Source organism: Bison bison, unplaced genomic scaffold (assembly GCF_000754665.1).
Source record: "Bison bison bison isolate TAMUID 2011002044 unplaced genomic scaffold, Bison_UMD1.0 scf7180017864297, whole genome shotgun sequence".
Taxonomy (NCBI): Eukaryota; Metazoa; Chordata; class Mammalia; order Artiodactyla; family Bovidae; genus Bison; species Bison bison.
Genome location: NW_011494869.1, coordinates 6,396,823 through 6,410,043, shown reverse-complemented (window position 1 = coordinate 6,410,043; position 13,221 = coordinate 6,396,823). Strand labels below are relative to the sequence as shown.

At 52.0% G+C, this 13,221-nt stretch overlaps 1 protein-coding gene and 1 pseudogene across 1 annotated transcript in view; one reads left to right on the top strand and one right to left on the bottom strand.

The window, feature by feature from the left end:
- The first annotated feature begins 3,740 nt into the window (after positions 1-3,740).
- Positions 3,741-13,221, top strand: part of PLA2G15 (phospholipase A2, group XV) — a 15,634-nt gene continuing 6,153 nt past the window's right edge. The window contains exons 1-4 of the mRNA XM_010850987.1: positions 3,741-3,975; positions 10,062-10,218; positions 12,695-12,813; positions 13,062-13,160. Of these exons, the coding sequence (XP_010849289.1) occupies positions 3,864-3,975; positions 10,062-10,218; positions 12,695-12,813; positions 13,062-13,160 (487 nt within the window). The 5' untranslated portion in view covers positions 3,741-3,863. The remainder of the gene's footprint in view (positions 3,976-10,061; positions 10,219-12,694; positions 12,814-13,061; positions 13,161-13,221) is intronic.
- LOC104996668 lies at positions 8,150-8,708 on the bottom strand (annotated as a pseudogene).

Genomic DNA, 13,221 nt, shown 5'->3' with positions numbered 1-13,221 from the left:
ACAGTCTGTTGTTCCATGTCCAGTTCTAACTGTTGCTTCCTGACCTGCATACAGGTTTCTCAAGAGGCAGGTCAGGTGGTCTGGTATTCCCATCGCGCTAGGTCCTTTTTTATTCATCATTCAGCGCAGGTAGGTCTCAACGTCAGGTTCCTGGGGAAGCCTCCCGCTCGAGGTAACCCCTTGGTACCTCTAGCCATCCTGAGCGCATTTCCATTGGAGATGCATTCATAAGTGTACAGATCCTTGAGGAGTAGTAAACCCAAGCATGGGACGGCTCCCCCAGATACCCGCGCACCTGTCCACCCCTTATCCCCCAAATGATAATTCCTGATGTTAGGACTCTTGAAAAACTAAAATTTGTTAAAACTACATTGGTTCCCCTGCTTTGCTGAGCTCCCTTACTCATTTTCAGATGGTCCTCCCAGATCACCCCATTAATACTAAACAACCCACATTCCTGTCCCCCAACTGGCTCTCATGTCTTCTGCCACCACTAAAACAACTCCTAACACGATTTATTGTCTCCCTACCCCACCATCCATCCCCTATCCATCCCCCACTGCAACCCAGCCCCATGAGAATATCCTTGAGGAAAGGCTTATCCAAAATCTATCACTGGATCTGCTGGGCACATAGTAGTAACTCAAGAATGAATGAATGGTTGACTAAGCGCTCTTCCCATATTCCATTAAAAGTAACCTTCCCTGTGACCACAGGACCTTTGTACTAGAGTCTCATCTGTGCCCTTTCCTCTCCTTCCAACCCGCCCTTGCCCTAGCTAACCCCTGCTCTCCCTCCAGATTTTCCCCTCAAGGCACCTCCCTCTGTAGCAAGGGTACCCACTGTGGTTTGAGATTTCTGTATTTCACTGATAAATGTCCCCCATCCTCACTCTGCTCTTAGCTAGTGTTCACAAGTCACGAATGAATGAATCAGAGATAAGATACGCGAGAGACATCAGCGAGGCTCCAACGGCACAGCCAGATTCCTTTTCCAAACAGTACTTTGGGTATTCAGGAAAAGCAACGTGGTCCGGTGAGCCTGCCCGCAAGCTAGCGGAATCCCGTCCTCACTGCAGCGCTTGGAAGCCTGCCACTAAGGCAGTGGGCGCTCCAGCTGCAGGTACGTGAAGGTCTGAGCAGATACAGAGTGGGGTTCATCACCTGAGGAGTGTGGCTTTTCTCGTGGAACTCCAAGACGAGTAAATCGTCTTTAAATGGTGTAAAATCACTCTCCTCACTCCCAGGAAACATTCCGGTGTCGGAGGATTTGAGGCTGAGCGCTTGCCTGGGGTCCATCGTGGCGATCCAGAGTCGCCAGCCCAGGCCCATCCCCACCCTCAACGGCCAGCGGCCCCCAGCTGGGCCAGCTGCGACCCTTTCTTACCTATTCTAGCAAGCCTCCAGAATAGCTAGCGCACTGGGTTCCCTGGAGTTTCCATTTCCATGCATTTGCTCCGCGAATATCCGCTGAGTACCCACCAGAGGGCGTACTGATTCCATCGACGGAACCTGGTGTTGCGGAGTAGGGAGGAGCTGCCGGCATTGGAGACTTCACCCTAGAATAAATAGTCTAGGTGAAAGGAGAAGCCCTTAACATCGCCTCCCAGGTCACTTACCTCCCCTGAGAATTCTTAGTTCCCAGACCAGGGATCGAACCTGTGCCCCCCTGCAGTGGAAGCACAGAATCTTAACTACCGGACTGCCAGGGAAGTCTCAATGTGATCTGATTTAATGTTTAATGCCACAGGAATAAGGGCATAAACTGGGACATAAGTAAGGAGGCTGCTAGGGAGATGCGGGTAATCTGGCTTTGGGAGAGTAGAGCTGGGAAAATTTGGTGACCTGACCACGTAGTTGTGCGTCTGAAAGTCAAGGAGGTATCTAGAGGTCTGCAGCCCAGGCTGCTAAGTCGCTTCAGTCGTGTCTGACTCTGTGCGACCCCATAGATGGAAGCTCACCAGGCTCCCCCTTCCCTGGGATTCTCCAGGCAAGAACACTGGAATGGGTTGCCATTTCCTTCTCCAATGCATGAAAGTGAAAAGTGAAAGTGAAGTCGCTCAGTCGTGTCAGACTCTTAGCGACCCCATCGACTACAGCCTACCAGGCTCCTCCATCCATGGGATTTTCCAGGCAAGAGTACTGGAGTGGGGTGCCATTGCCTTCTCCGGCAGCCCAGGGGATCATGTTAAAAATGGGGGACCCTCACCCTTTGGCCCCTCTCCACAGTGCCTGCACTGGTTTATTACTGACTAGACCTTGGCACCCCCTCCTCCAGTGGTCATGGCTCTATCATCTTCAGGGCCTATGGGAGGGGGCCAGCAGGGAAACACTCTCAAGGACAGGGCCACCTTCTGAGGGGCCCATAGGCACCTGAGCCCACTGGGCTGACAAGGCATTTAGACTGATCAGAATCCAAGGCAGCCCAGGCTGTCCTGATCTCCACCTTGTCCCCACTTGACCCTTGGCTCTAGACATCTGCCTAGTATGGTCACCCATACTGGATCTGCACCATATCAGTCCTCAGCAGCCACTCTGCTGGGGTCTGGGATGGAGGTGAGGAAGGGTTTTGGAAGGGGGTTCCTGGGCCAGGGTCTGAGGTGGAAGATAGTTGGACCTTAAGAGAGGAGGGTATCCCAACCACAAATGTGTTTCACTAAAAGCACATGGGAGGGGCAGGCCAAGGTGGTGAGTAGATTCATTGAGGGTCACTCCAGAAGGTTAGAAACTATCAGCCACTGACTAAGAGAAAGAAAGGGAGGGAGAGAAGGAGGGAGGAAGGGGCAGGAAGAGGTCTCAGAATCAGCCAGGAATGACCAGGGTGTTGACTGGCTCTCAAGAAAGGGATGTGTGAAGGGTCAAGAGCTCCTCTCCAAACATGCTGGTTCTCTATTCCAAAGTAATGCCAGGTCCCAGAATATTACTGGCTGTCAAACCTTTGCCCACTCTATTTGCTACCTGTCCCTGCCACCACCACCCCGCCCCCACCACCATTCCATAGAGAACCTGTGTCCTCTTTGGATGCCCGGTTTGCGTGGGGTGACAATGGTGGAGGAACATCAGGGGAACTCGCCTTTGGGCTGGCGCAGGGTTGAGGTTCAAGCCCACTCTTAACCCGGCGAACAAACTGGCCACGGATGGGGGTGAGAGGGTGATTCCACACTCCAGAACCAGAAACAGGCGGGCTGAACTCTCACTGGGAAGCGAAACACGCTGACCTGGCTTTACCCCAGGCAGATGGCAGGTGGGTCCTTGGGTCAATGTTACCTGAACTCAGGTGCTCTCGGGGAATGGTGCCAAGAATCGCTTCGGGAGTTGAACAAAGGTCTTGGTCAGTTTCCTCCGGCTCAAGAACAGCCCGAGGTTCACTTATCCTCTTCTTCCTCAGGCTTGACCCGGTAGCTCAGCAGCGGCGAGCTACTGAGTTTTGTACCCTGAATTCCCACTCGGCCCAGCGCATCCTAGATCAGGGAAGCGCCAGGAATCAGGGATAAGAACTGCTCATCGCAGACTTAAGATGCGGAGGGCTGGGCTGGGTACCCAGCAGAGGCGGGTTGGGTGAGAATCACTGAGAGCGAGCGCGAAAGCAGGGCTGAGCCTTTATCGATCGATGCGCTCGGCGTGCAGCGCGGTTAATGGAGTTGGCCAGGGATGGGTAGGGGCGGGGCGGTGAGCTCCGACTGGGAAGGACTACCCTAGCGGCTAGTTCCTATTGGCTGGACGTTTGCAGGAGGCGGGCCCTGATTGGCCCGGCTGCTGTGAAGGCTGCGAGCGGCGGGGTTAAGAACGTCGCTGCCAGCCGGGCCTAGGCACGAGACCCGAGAGCTGAGTCCGCCCCTCTGACTAGGAGCTGCGGTCCCTGCCATGGGTTGCCTCTGCCTCTACCGCTCCACCCTGCTCACGGGTGGCCTCTTGTTCCTCCTGATGCTCGCAGATCCGGCGTTCCCGGCTGGAAGTCGGCCACCGGTGGTGCTGGGTGAGGCGCGCGTCCAGTTGTGGGTCCGTTCGTTCGTGCGTCCGGCTGGATGGGGTGCAGGCGGGGCTGTCTGCATCTCCTCTAAGCACGAGGTGGGGGAGCGTATGACTGTGTTGTCACCTGGGTCGGTCCGTCCCCTTCCCGCTGTGCTGGGCGCGGGTGTGGTCAAACTCTTGTCACCTTTCTCTGTAGAACGTGGGGCTAAGTGGGAGGGTTATCGCGTGTTTATACATCAGTCCGCGGGGTCGTCTCATTTCCAAGCTTCGCCTCTCCTTATCCCCATTTTTTAGCTGGAAAGATCGAGGCTTTTTTACCCTACTTCTGAGGGTAGGCGGTAGAGTGCCCTCGAAGTTGGCCCCCAGGGGCTTCAGCGTTGACTTGGGCTTGGCTAGTAGGCTGTCTCCCTCAACCCTTCCAGCCCGACACATTTAGAGGGGGCATTACTGAAAGTAAGCTCTTTGAGGAAGGATTACTCTCCTAGCCTGCTGCCAGGGCTTTCCCCTAACTTATCAAATATGTGGCCTTGGGCCTGAGGGAGGAGGCCCAAGGGAATCTGAGGATGGATACAGGTGGAGGGAAGGGTTGAGACCCTTGCTATGAACAGATGTTGTATGGCACCCTTACCCCTGTCAGACCTACTTGGACTGTGCTGTGTTGGGGCTAGGCAAGCTCCCAGTCTTATCTCCTCCTCGCTTCTAGCCCAGGGAACTGTACAGAAGCCAGCAGTATTTCCTTGTGGTGGGTTGAGATCTCTGGGATGAGATCTCAGGGATGAGATCTCTGTCTTGGGGGCTTTGGATGCCTCATTCAAGCCATAATTCCCATGAAGAGCTGGGGTTGGCAGGCAGTGTGATCCCAGGGGTCCTTCACCAGGAGCTCTGGGCCAGGACATGCTCCCTGGGGGATGCTGGGCCCAGGTTCACCATGGAGTTTGGGCATATTTGTCCTTGCCTTCTGTAAGTCTGCAGGATGATCCCCAGAGGTAAGGTCTGTGCTAGGCAAACACAGAGAATCCATCCATCACATTAAGGGTCAGAAAAGGTTTCCTGGAGTACACAGCTGGAGCCGAGGCCAGGAGAGTTCCAGGCAGAGGGAACTATGTATCAGAGGGAGAAAGCTGAGCAGTGCAGGCTGTCTATAATGGAGTTGGGTAAGAGTGGATGGTCAGGGCTCGAAACTGGTTGGGTCACCTGGACATCACCCTGGGGGCCTGCCAGGAGCATTGTGTGGACTTATGGATTACTGAGTATGAAGAATGTGGCGTTGGGAAGTATGTGGTCTCTGATTGGACAGATCCTAGGCCCTTTCTCCTGGATTGGTGCTAAATGGACTCATTTATTCATTCAGTTCTTAGTTATCCTCCATCACAGCAGAGGAGCCTCAGGGTGTACCTAGAGACACAGAGCAACTGGAATCCTAACCTGCCTAGCTTCTCAGAGAATGAGGCTATTGACATTAGTCTTGGGAAACCCCATGGTGGGCAGCAGACAAGTTGTTTCTTGGCACAAAGCAGGGAGCTGACCTTGGCCATCAGAGGATCAGCATCCAAGGGTGACCAGTCTTCGTGAGTGGGTCTCCAATTGGTAATAGAGGAAGTAGAGGCCAGAGGAGGGATACAGAAGGCCCTGGGCAGTGGGATGGAACTGTAGCAAGCTATTTCCACGTCTTCCAGTGTTACTTGAGGTGAAAGGCATGGGAATGGCTCTTTCCCTAGTTCTAGGAAGAGACGCTTTTAGAGACCACATGCCCTGACCAAGGCAAAGGGTATCCAGGCAGAGCAGATCTGGTGACTTCCTCTTTCAGATATTTCCTTTGTGGTGGACACAGTGACCAAGGTTTCGCCACTGCACTGTCTAGTCCACAGGCGTGTCATCTAGGGGCTGTCATGCTCCCCACTTCTGTACCACAGCACAAAGGGAGATAAGAGCCAGTGCCATACCTCCCTCCCGTGGCTGCCCTGAGGACACTGTAGGTCAGTGCCCAAGGAGGGCATGTCCTCTGCAGGGCTGGGTACACAGCTGGAGCCCAGTGAATGCTCACAAGAGGCAAACACTGGTTGTCCACTTAGTGATCATGGATCCTACATGGGGCTATGTTTGTGACATGTGGGAGCACTGAGGTCTGAAAGGTCACTGGGAGAAAAGGTAAAGGTCACTGGGACAGAGAAGGGCCTTGAAGGTGGGTCGGTGAAGGAATGGAGATGGGTGGGTTTGAGTGTCACAAGAAGTTGACGGTATGCTGCCCACACGGAGAAGGCAATGGCAACCCACTCCAGTACTCTTGCTTGGCAAATCCCATTGACGAAGGAGCCTGGTAGGCTGCACTCCATAGGGTCGCTAAGAGTCGGACATAACTGAGTGACTTCTCTTTCACTTTTCACTTTCATGCATTGGAGAAGGAAATGGCAACCCACTCCAGTGTCCTTGCCTGGAGAGTCCCAGGGACGGGGGAGCCTGGTGGGCTGCCGTCTCTGGGGCCGCACAGAGTTGGACACGACTGAAGTGACTTAGCAGCAGCAGCAGCATGCTGCCCACAAGCACGTAGACACCTGCAGACTGGCTGGAACCAGCAGGTTGATGATCCTCCTTATCTTACCACCAACCCGTCAGAAGAATGTCCACGAGCTGATCACGCTGTCTTTGAACCTTTACTATAAAACTTCTTATCACCCTCTTCAAGTTGGAACACACAGTTTTGAGGGCATGAGCCCACTGTGGCCCCCTTTGCCTGGCAAAGCAGTAACACAGGACTCTGTATAGACTGAACAGGTAGAGAGAAGTCATCAGTGGAGCCTGGCCACACCCATCCCCATGGGGCTGTAGCTGGAACTGTATGTAGCTTCTGGAGAGCCATTTCCAACCCAGGGTCCAGGTGTGCCAAGGTGCTGGGGTCCCCAGATGAGTTGCCCTCGGGAATCTGTAGCAGGATTTAGCAGCTGGGCTCTGACCTTTAGTAAGGTCTGAGGACCTTGGTAGTCTGGCTGGTGCCAGCTTCTCTCAACCTTTTTTGTTCATAGTCCCCTTCCACAAGCCTGTCCCAGAGTGCCTTCTTTGGATTTAGCTTTGACTGGTTAAGTGGCCATGTGCACTGTCCTGTTTCTTGATCCTTCTTTCAGAGTATAAGACCCTGTCAATGAAGCTGTAGCTGGCCTCTGTACCCTGACACCGAATTAAATCTTGGAGACAGAAGTTTGGTTGAAGTAGAAAAGAATAGCTTTATTGCTTTGCCAGGCAAAGGGGGCCACAGTGGGCTCATGCCCTCAAAACTGTGTGTCCCAACTTGGAGAGGGTGATAAGTCTTATAGTTAAGATTCAAAGAGAGTGTAATCAGCTTGTGAACATTCTTCTAGATATTCTTCTGATGGGTTGGTGGTGAGATAAGGAGGATCATCAACCTTCTGGTTCCAGCCAGTCTGTGGGCATCTACATGCTTGTGGACAGCATCAGTTCAGTTCAGTTCCGTCTCAGCCGTGTCTGACTCTTTGGGACCCCATGGACTGCAGCACCTAGGCTTCCCTGTCCGTCACCAACTCCCGGAGCTTGCTCAAACTCATGTCCATGGAGTCTGTGATGACATCCAACCATCTCATCCTTTGTCATCCCCTTCTCCTCCTGCCCTCAATCTTGCCCAGCATCAGAGTCTTTTCCAATGAGTCAGTTCTTTCCATCAGGTGGCCAAAGTACTGGAGTTTCAGCTTCAGCATCAGTCATTCCAATGAATATTCAGGACTGATTTCCTTTAGGGTGGACTGGTTGGATTTCCTTGCAGTCCAAGGGAATCTCAAGAGTCTTCTCCAATGCCACAGTTCAAAAGCATCAATTCTTCTGTGCTCAGCTTTCTTTATAGTGCAACTCTCACATCCATACATGACTATTGGGAAAACTATAGCTTTGACTAGACGGACCTTTTTTTTTTTTTTTAAGAGAAGTCTCTGCCTTTCTTGGAGAAGGCAATGGCAACCCACTCCAGTACTCTTGCCTGGAAAATCCCATAGACGGAGGCGCCTGGTAGGCTGCACTCCATGGGGTCGCTAGGAGTCGGACACGACTGAGCGATTTCACTTTGACTTTTCACTTTCGTGCATTGGAGAAGGAAATGGCAACCCACTACAGTGTTCTTGCCTGGAAAGTCCCAGGGATGGGGGTGCCTGGTGGGCTGCCGTCTCTGGGGCTGCACAGAGTCGGACACGACTGAAACGACTTAGCAGCAGCAGCAGCTGTTGTTTTTATTGGCCAGCAGGTTACTTTACTTGAGGGAGATGAAGTGGGAGGAATGGGTAGCCCCGATACCAGGCTGGCCGTGCTTCACGGGCTTGTAGGTGATGGAAAACTCTCCTAGGTAGTGGCTGATCATCTCAGGCTTGATTTCCACCTGGTTGAAGGTCTTGCAGTTGTAGACGCCCACCATTTCGGGCAGGATGATTATGTGGCAGGTGTGTCTTCACCACCTGGAGGTTCTCCATGGGCGGCGCATCTTTCTTGGCCTTGAGTAGCCGATTCAGCAGCAGTGCTGCTTCCTCCGCTTACCTCGGTTTAGCTCCCGCTGCTGGCACATACTGTATAGCTGCATCAGCTGCTCATAGGCCATGTCCAGCAGCTGGTTGAGGTCCACGCCACCGCAGTAGGTGAACTGGCAGAGCCTCCGCTTCCTCTTCTGTTCCACTTCCATCATCTTGTCGGTTCTTCAGAAAGACTGGACGGACCTTTGTTGGCAAAGTAATGTCTCTGCTTTTGAATATGCTGTCTAGGTTGGTCCTAACTTTTCTTCCAAGGAGCAAGTGTTTTTTAATTTCATGGCTGCAGTCACCATCTGCAGTGATTTTGGAGCCCAAGAAAAGAAAGTCTGTCACTGTTTCCATTGTTTCCCTATCTATCTGCCATGAGGTGATGGGACCGGATGCCATGATCTTAGTTTTCTGAATGTTCAGAGTTAAGCCAGCTTTTTCACTCTCCTCTTTCACTTTCATCAAGAGGCTTTTTAGTTCCTCTTCACTTTCTGCCATAAGGGTGGTGTCATCTGCGTATCTGAGGTTATTGATATTTCTCCCAGTAATCTTAATTCCAACTTGTGCTTCTAGTCTTTCTCATTCTATTATTTTCCTCTATTTCTTTGCATTGATCACTGAGGAAGGCTTTCTTATCTCTCCTTGCTATTCTTTGGAACTCTGCAGTCAGATGGGTCGGAGAAGGCAATGGCAACCCACTCCAGTACTTTTGCCTGGAAAATCCCATGGATGGAGGAGCCTGGTAGGCTGCAGTCCATGGGATCGCTAAGAGTCGGGCACAACTGAGCGACTTCACTTTCACTTTTCACTTTCATGCATTGGAGAAGGAAATGGCAACCCATTCCAGTGTTCTTGCCTGGAGAATCCCAGGGACGGCGGAGCCTTTGTGGGCTGCCGTCTCTGGGGTTGCACAGAGTCGAACACAACTGAAGCGACTTAGCAGTAGCAGCAACAGCAGTCGGATGGGTATATCTTTCCTTTTTTTTTTTTTTTTTAACCTTTCAAGTCTTTTCCTTTCTCAGCCTTTTGTAAGGCCTCCTCAGACAACCATTTTGCCTTTTTGCATTTCTTTTTCTTGGAGGTGCTCTTGATCACTGCCTCCTATACAATGTCACTAACCTCTGTCCATAGTTCTTCAGGCACTCTAACAGATCTAATCCCTTGAATGTGCTTGTCACTTCTGCTGTGGGCAGCATACCATCCATACCATGTTAACTTCTCCTACCTGGAGGGGGTTTTGAAATCTGAAAAATAGCTCAAAGCTATATTGTGTGTGCGCCTTGCCCCAAGGCTGCACGGTTGTCTTCTGACTAACTTTTCTCCCAGGTCTCCCATCCCCTCCCTTTGCTAATTAACTACTGCTTGAATCTGCTCCTGGGAACTCGGGGAGGTCATGAGGCGGAAAGAAGCCTATTTCCCATAACCAAAGAAATGGTGGACACAGAAAGGCTTTTGTGTCCAGAAGCCCCACAGGGCCCTGCTGAGTGTCACCTGCTCTGCAGCCTGGGACAGCTGTGGGGAGAAGGCCGCTGGGTATCCAGCCAGGCCCAGGGCCTCATTCATGCTCTGTGTCCCCCCGCAGTGCCCGGTGACATGGGCAACCAGCTGGAGGCAAAGCTGGACAAGCCGTCCGTCGTGCACTACGTCTGCTCCAAGAGGACGGATCACTACTTCACACTGTGGCTGAACCTGGAGCTGCTGCTGCCCGTCATCATTGACTGTTGGATCGACAATGTCCGGTGAGGGCTGGGGCACAGCAGGGTGCTGCTCCCTGACCTAGTCCAGAGAGGCCTCCAGAGCCTGTTTCTAGCTCATCTGTGCCTCAAGGGACCTCCAGGTCACTGACCTTTCTCCCTTCCCCAATCTGGTCTGCACTGCCTCTGTGCCCTCCCAGCCAGAACTTTCTCTCCTTCCCTTCTCCAGTGCTTCTTGCCCTGTTTGTGGTTTCTAGGCCCCAGTTGCTATTCACAGCCTTGCTTCGCCCCCCAACCCCAACCCCTTCCCTTGCCTCTGCCTTGGTCACGCCTGCTTTTCCAGCTGCTTGTTTTTCCTGGGATTCCTTTCCACTTGCTCTTTCACTCTGGAATCTCTCTCTCCACCCTTTGCCTGATCAACTCTCTCCCATTCACTCTTTAAAACCCAAGCCTGGGACTTCCCTGGTGGTCCAGTAGTTAAGACTCTGTACTTCCAGTGCAGGGGGCTCAGGTTCGATCTGTGGTCAGAGAACTAGATTTCACATGCCACGTGGTGCAGCCAAACAAACAAATCTCCACCATCCCTCTCCCCGAGACTGATTCCTTTGTGAAGTCTCCCTGCCACCCCTCAGAGCTCTTAATCTCTCTTTCTGCCTCTTCTAACTTGCATTCCTGGCCTGCCAAACATAGTTTTCTAGGATGTTTTTCCCATTATAAGATAGTCACTGATGAGAATTACTCGTTATTGAACATAGACACTATATATTTTACGTATTTTCTTCCGTCTTTCTTTTTTTCTGGTCGCATTGTGTGGCTTGTGTGATCTCATTTCCCCAATCATGGATTGAACCCGGACCCCAGCTGTAAAAGTGCTAAGTCCTAGCTGCTAGACCACCAGGGAACACCTCCCCCACTTTTTTTCATTGAGTCTTACAGCAACCCTATGAAATAATGCTGTAACTTGTGTTACAGATGAGGAAATCTGGAAGCTCAAAATGGTTACAAAATTGTTTGGGGTTACTCAGCTAATAAATGGCAAACTGGAATTCAACCCAGAGTTGTGTCTCTCTGAGCTCAGGGTTCCTGAGCATATTCTGAGCACACTGAGCTCCCTGAAGGCAGGGACTATGTCTCTTTTATCTTTAAAGCTGTAGAACCTGAAACATAATTGGTGTTCAGTAAGTATTTGAACTGAATGGAATCTTACAAATTAAAATGTTTTCCTCGGAGGCACACTGCCTGGTTCCAGCCAGTTCTCTGGGTGTCCTGCCTTTCCCTGTTGTTTATTTCACCAGCTTTCTTGACTCTTTCCTCCTCCTTGTGTGATCAGGGCTATTTCTAGGATGTTGATCTGCATTTCTATTTTTGTGGTGGAGACGTAATGGTTTCAGGTAATGCCAGCGGGAGGGGCAGACTCACCCTGAGAGGGGCTTGTCTACCTTTCTTGGGCCCCTGACCTGTTGGGACTTGCATCCAGACCAGAGTGCTTTGGCCTTCTAGAACTTTGTTGAGTGGCCATTGGGATGATCTCCAGATCACCCTGGAGAGAGTGGGTCCCAGGACTTTTATTTGAGCCAGTGTTGGGTACTTATCAGCTTTCTGTGGCTGATCCCTAAGGGTGGGTGGGACTCAGGACCTCTGGGGACTGCAGGTCTAACCTGTGTTTCCTCGGGCACCTTTGCCTCCTTATTATCAGGGGACGCTAGAGCAGAGGTCCTGACCTGGCACAAGGCTCTCCTCCTGTCTCCTACCACCCTGGCCCCATCATTTCTCCAGGCCTTGCCCACCAGCTCACACAGCAGCCACTGGTGCTCAGGGTTTCTCTGTCAGGTTTCTTTGTGTGTTGCATTCATCATCTGCTTTGCCCTGGGTCATGTTAGGGTGGATGGTGGGAACTGAATCCATGGAGAGGAAGTGGTGGGAGCCTGCAAAGTTAGGCTGCTCGAGTTTTGGGGTAAAGTGTGATGTTCATTGCAGAGCCAGGCCTGGCAGCCAGGTCTCTCTCCCCACAAGATCTAAAATGTGCATTCTCATGTGGGTGACATTGAGGAGAAAGGAATATTGCTCGATGGGTTCTGGAGCCAGTCTCTGGAGTGAGCCTTGATGGGGTCCTCATTTAGATGGGCTTACTCAGATCTGTGGGCTTCCCTGGTGGCTCAGTGGTAAAGAATCTGCCTGCCAATGCAGGAGACGCAGGTTCGATCCCTGGGTCAAGAAGATCCTCTGGAGAAGGAAATGGCAACCTACTCCAGTATTCTTGCCTGAAAAATTCCATGGACAGAGGAGCATGGCAGGCTACAGTCTATGGGGCTGCAAAAGAGTCAGACATGATTTAGCAACTAAACAACAACAACAACTTGGATCTATGCTTTACAAACTTGCTTTGTTACTTTTTGGTCTCTATACATCTGACCAGACTTGAGGATGGGAAGGGAATATGGCTCAGGGCCCAGGACAGTATTGGGACATGTCAACTTTGGTGTTGCCTCTGGGTCACTGGCTCAGTATCCCTTCCTGGCAGGCTGATCTACAATCAAACGTCCCACACCACCCAGTTTCCCGAAGGTGTGGATGTGCGTGTCCCTGGCTTTGGGGACACCTTCTCAATGGAGTTCCTGGACCCCAGCAAAAGCAGCGTGGGTATGTAGCCCTTCCTCATGCCCCCTAGGGAATGGAGATGGAGGTTCTGAGGGATTCCTAGAGTGGGAGGAACCCTGCTAGTTTGAAGAGGTGGCTTGTGAACCATCTCTGATCCATGTGGGCACAGAGCAGTAGAGCGCTCTCCTGGGGATCTCCTGGCTGTAGATGTCACAATCTCCTTGGTAGGCGTGGTATAGCTGGCTGATAGCGGCTGTACTCTGTCTAAACCTAAGCATTTCTGTCTATAGGTTCCTATTTACATACCATGGTGGAAAGCCTTGTGAGCTGGGGCTACGAACGAGGCAAGGATGTCCGGGGGGCCCCCTACGACTGGCGCCGAGCTCCAAGTAAGTGGCTGCTCTGGTTTCCTCCCAGAGGCCATGGGAGGTGGGAAGGAGGAGATCACAG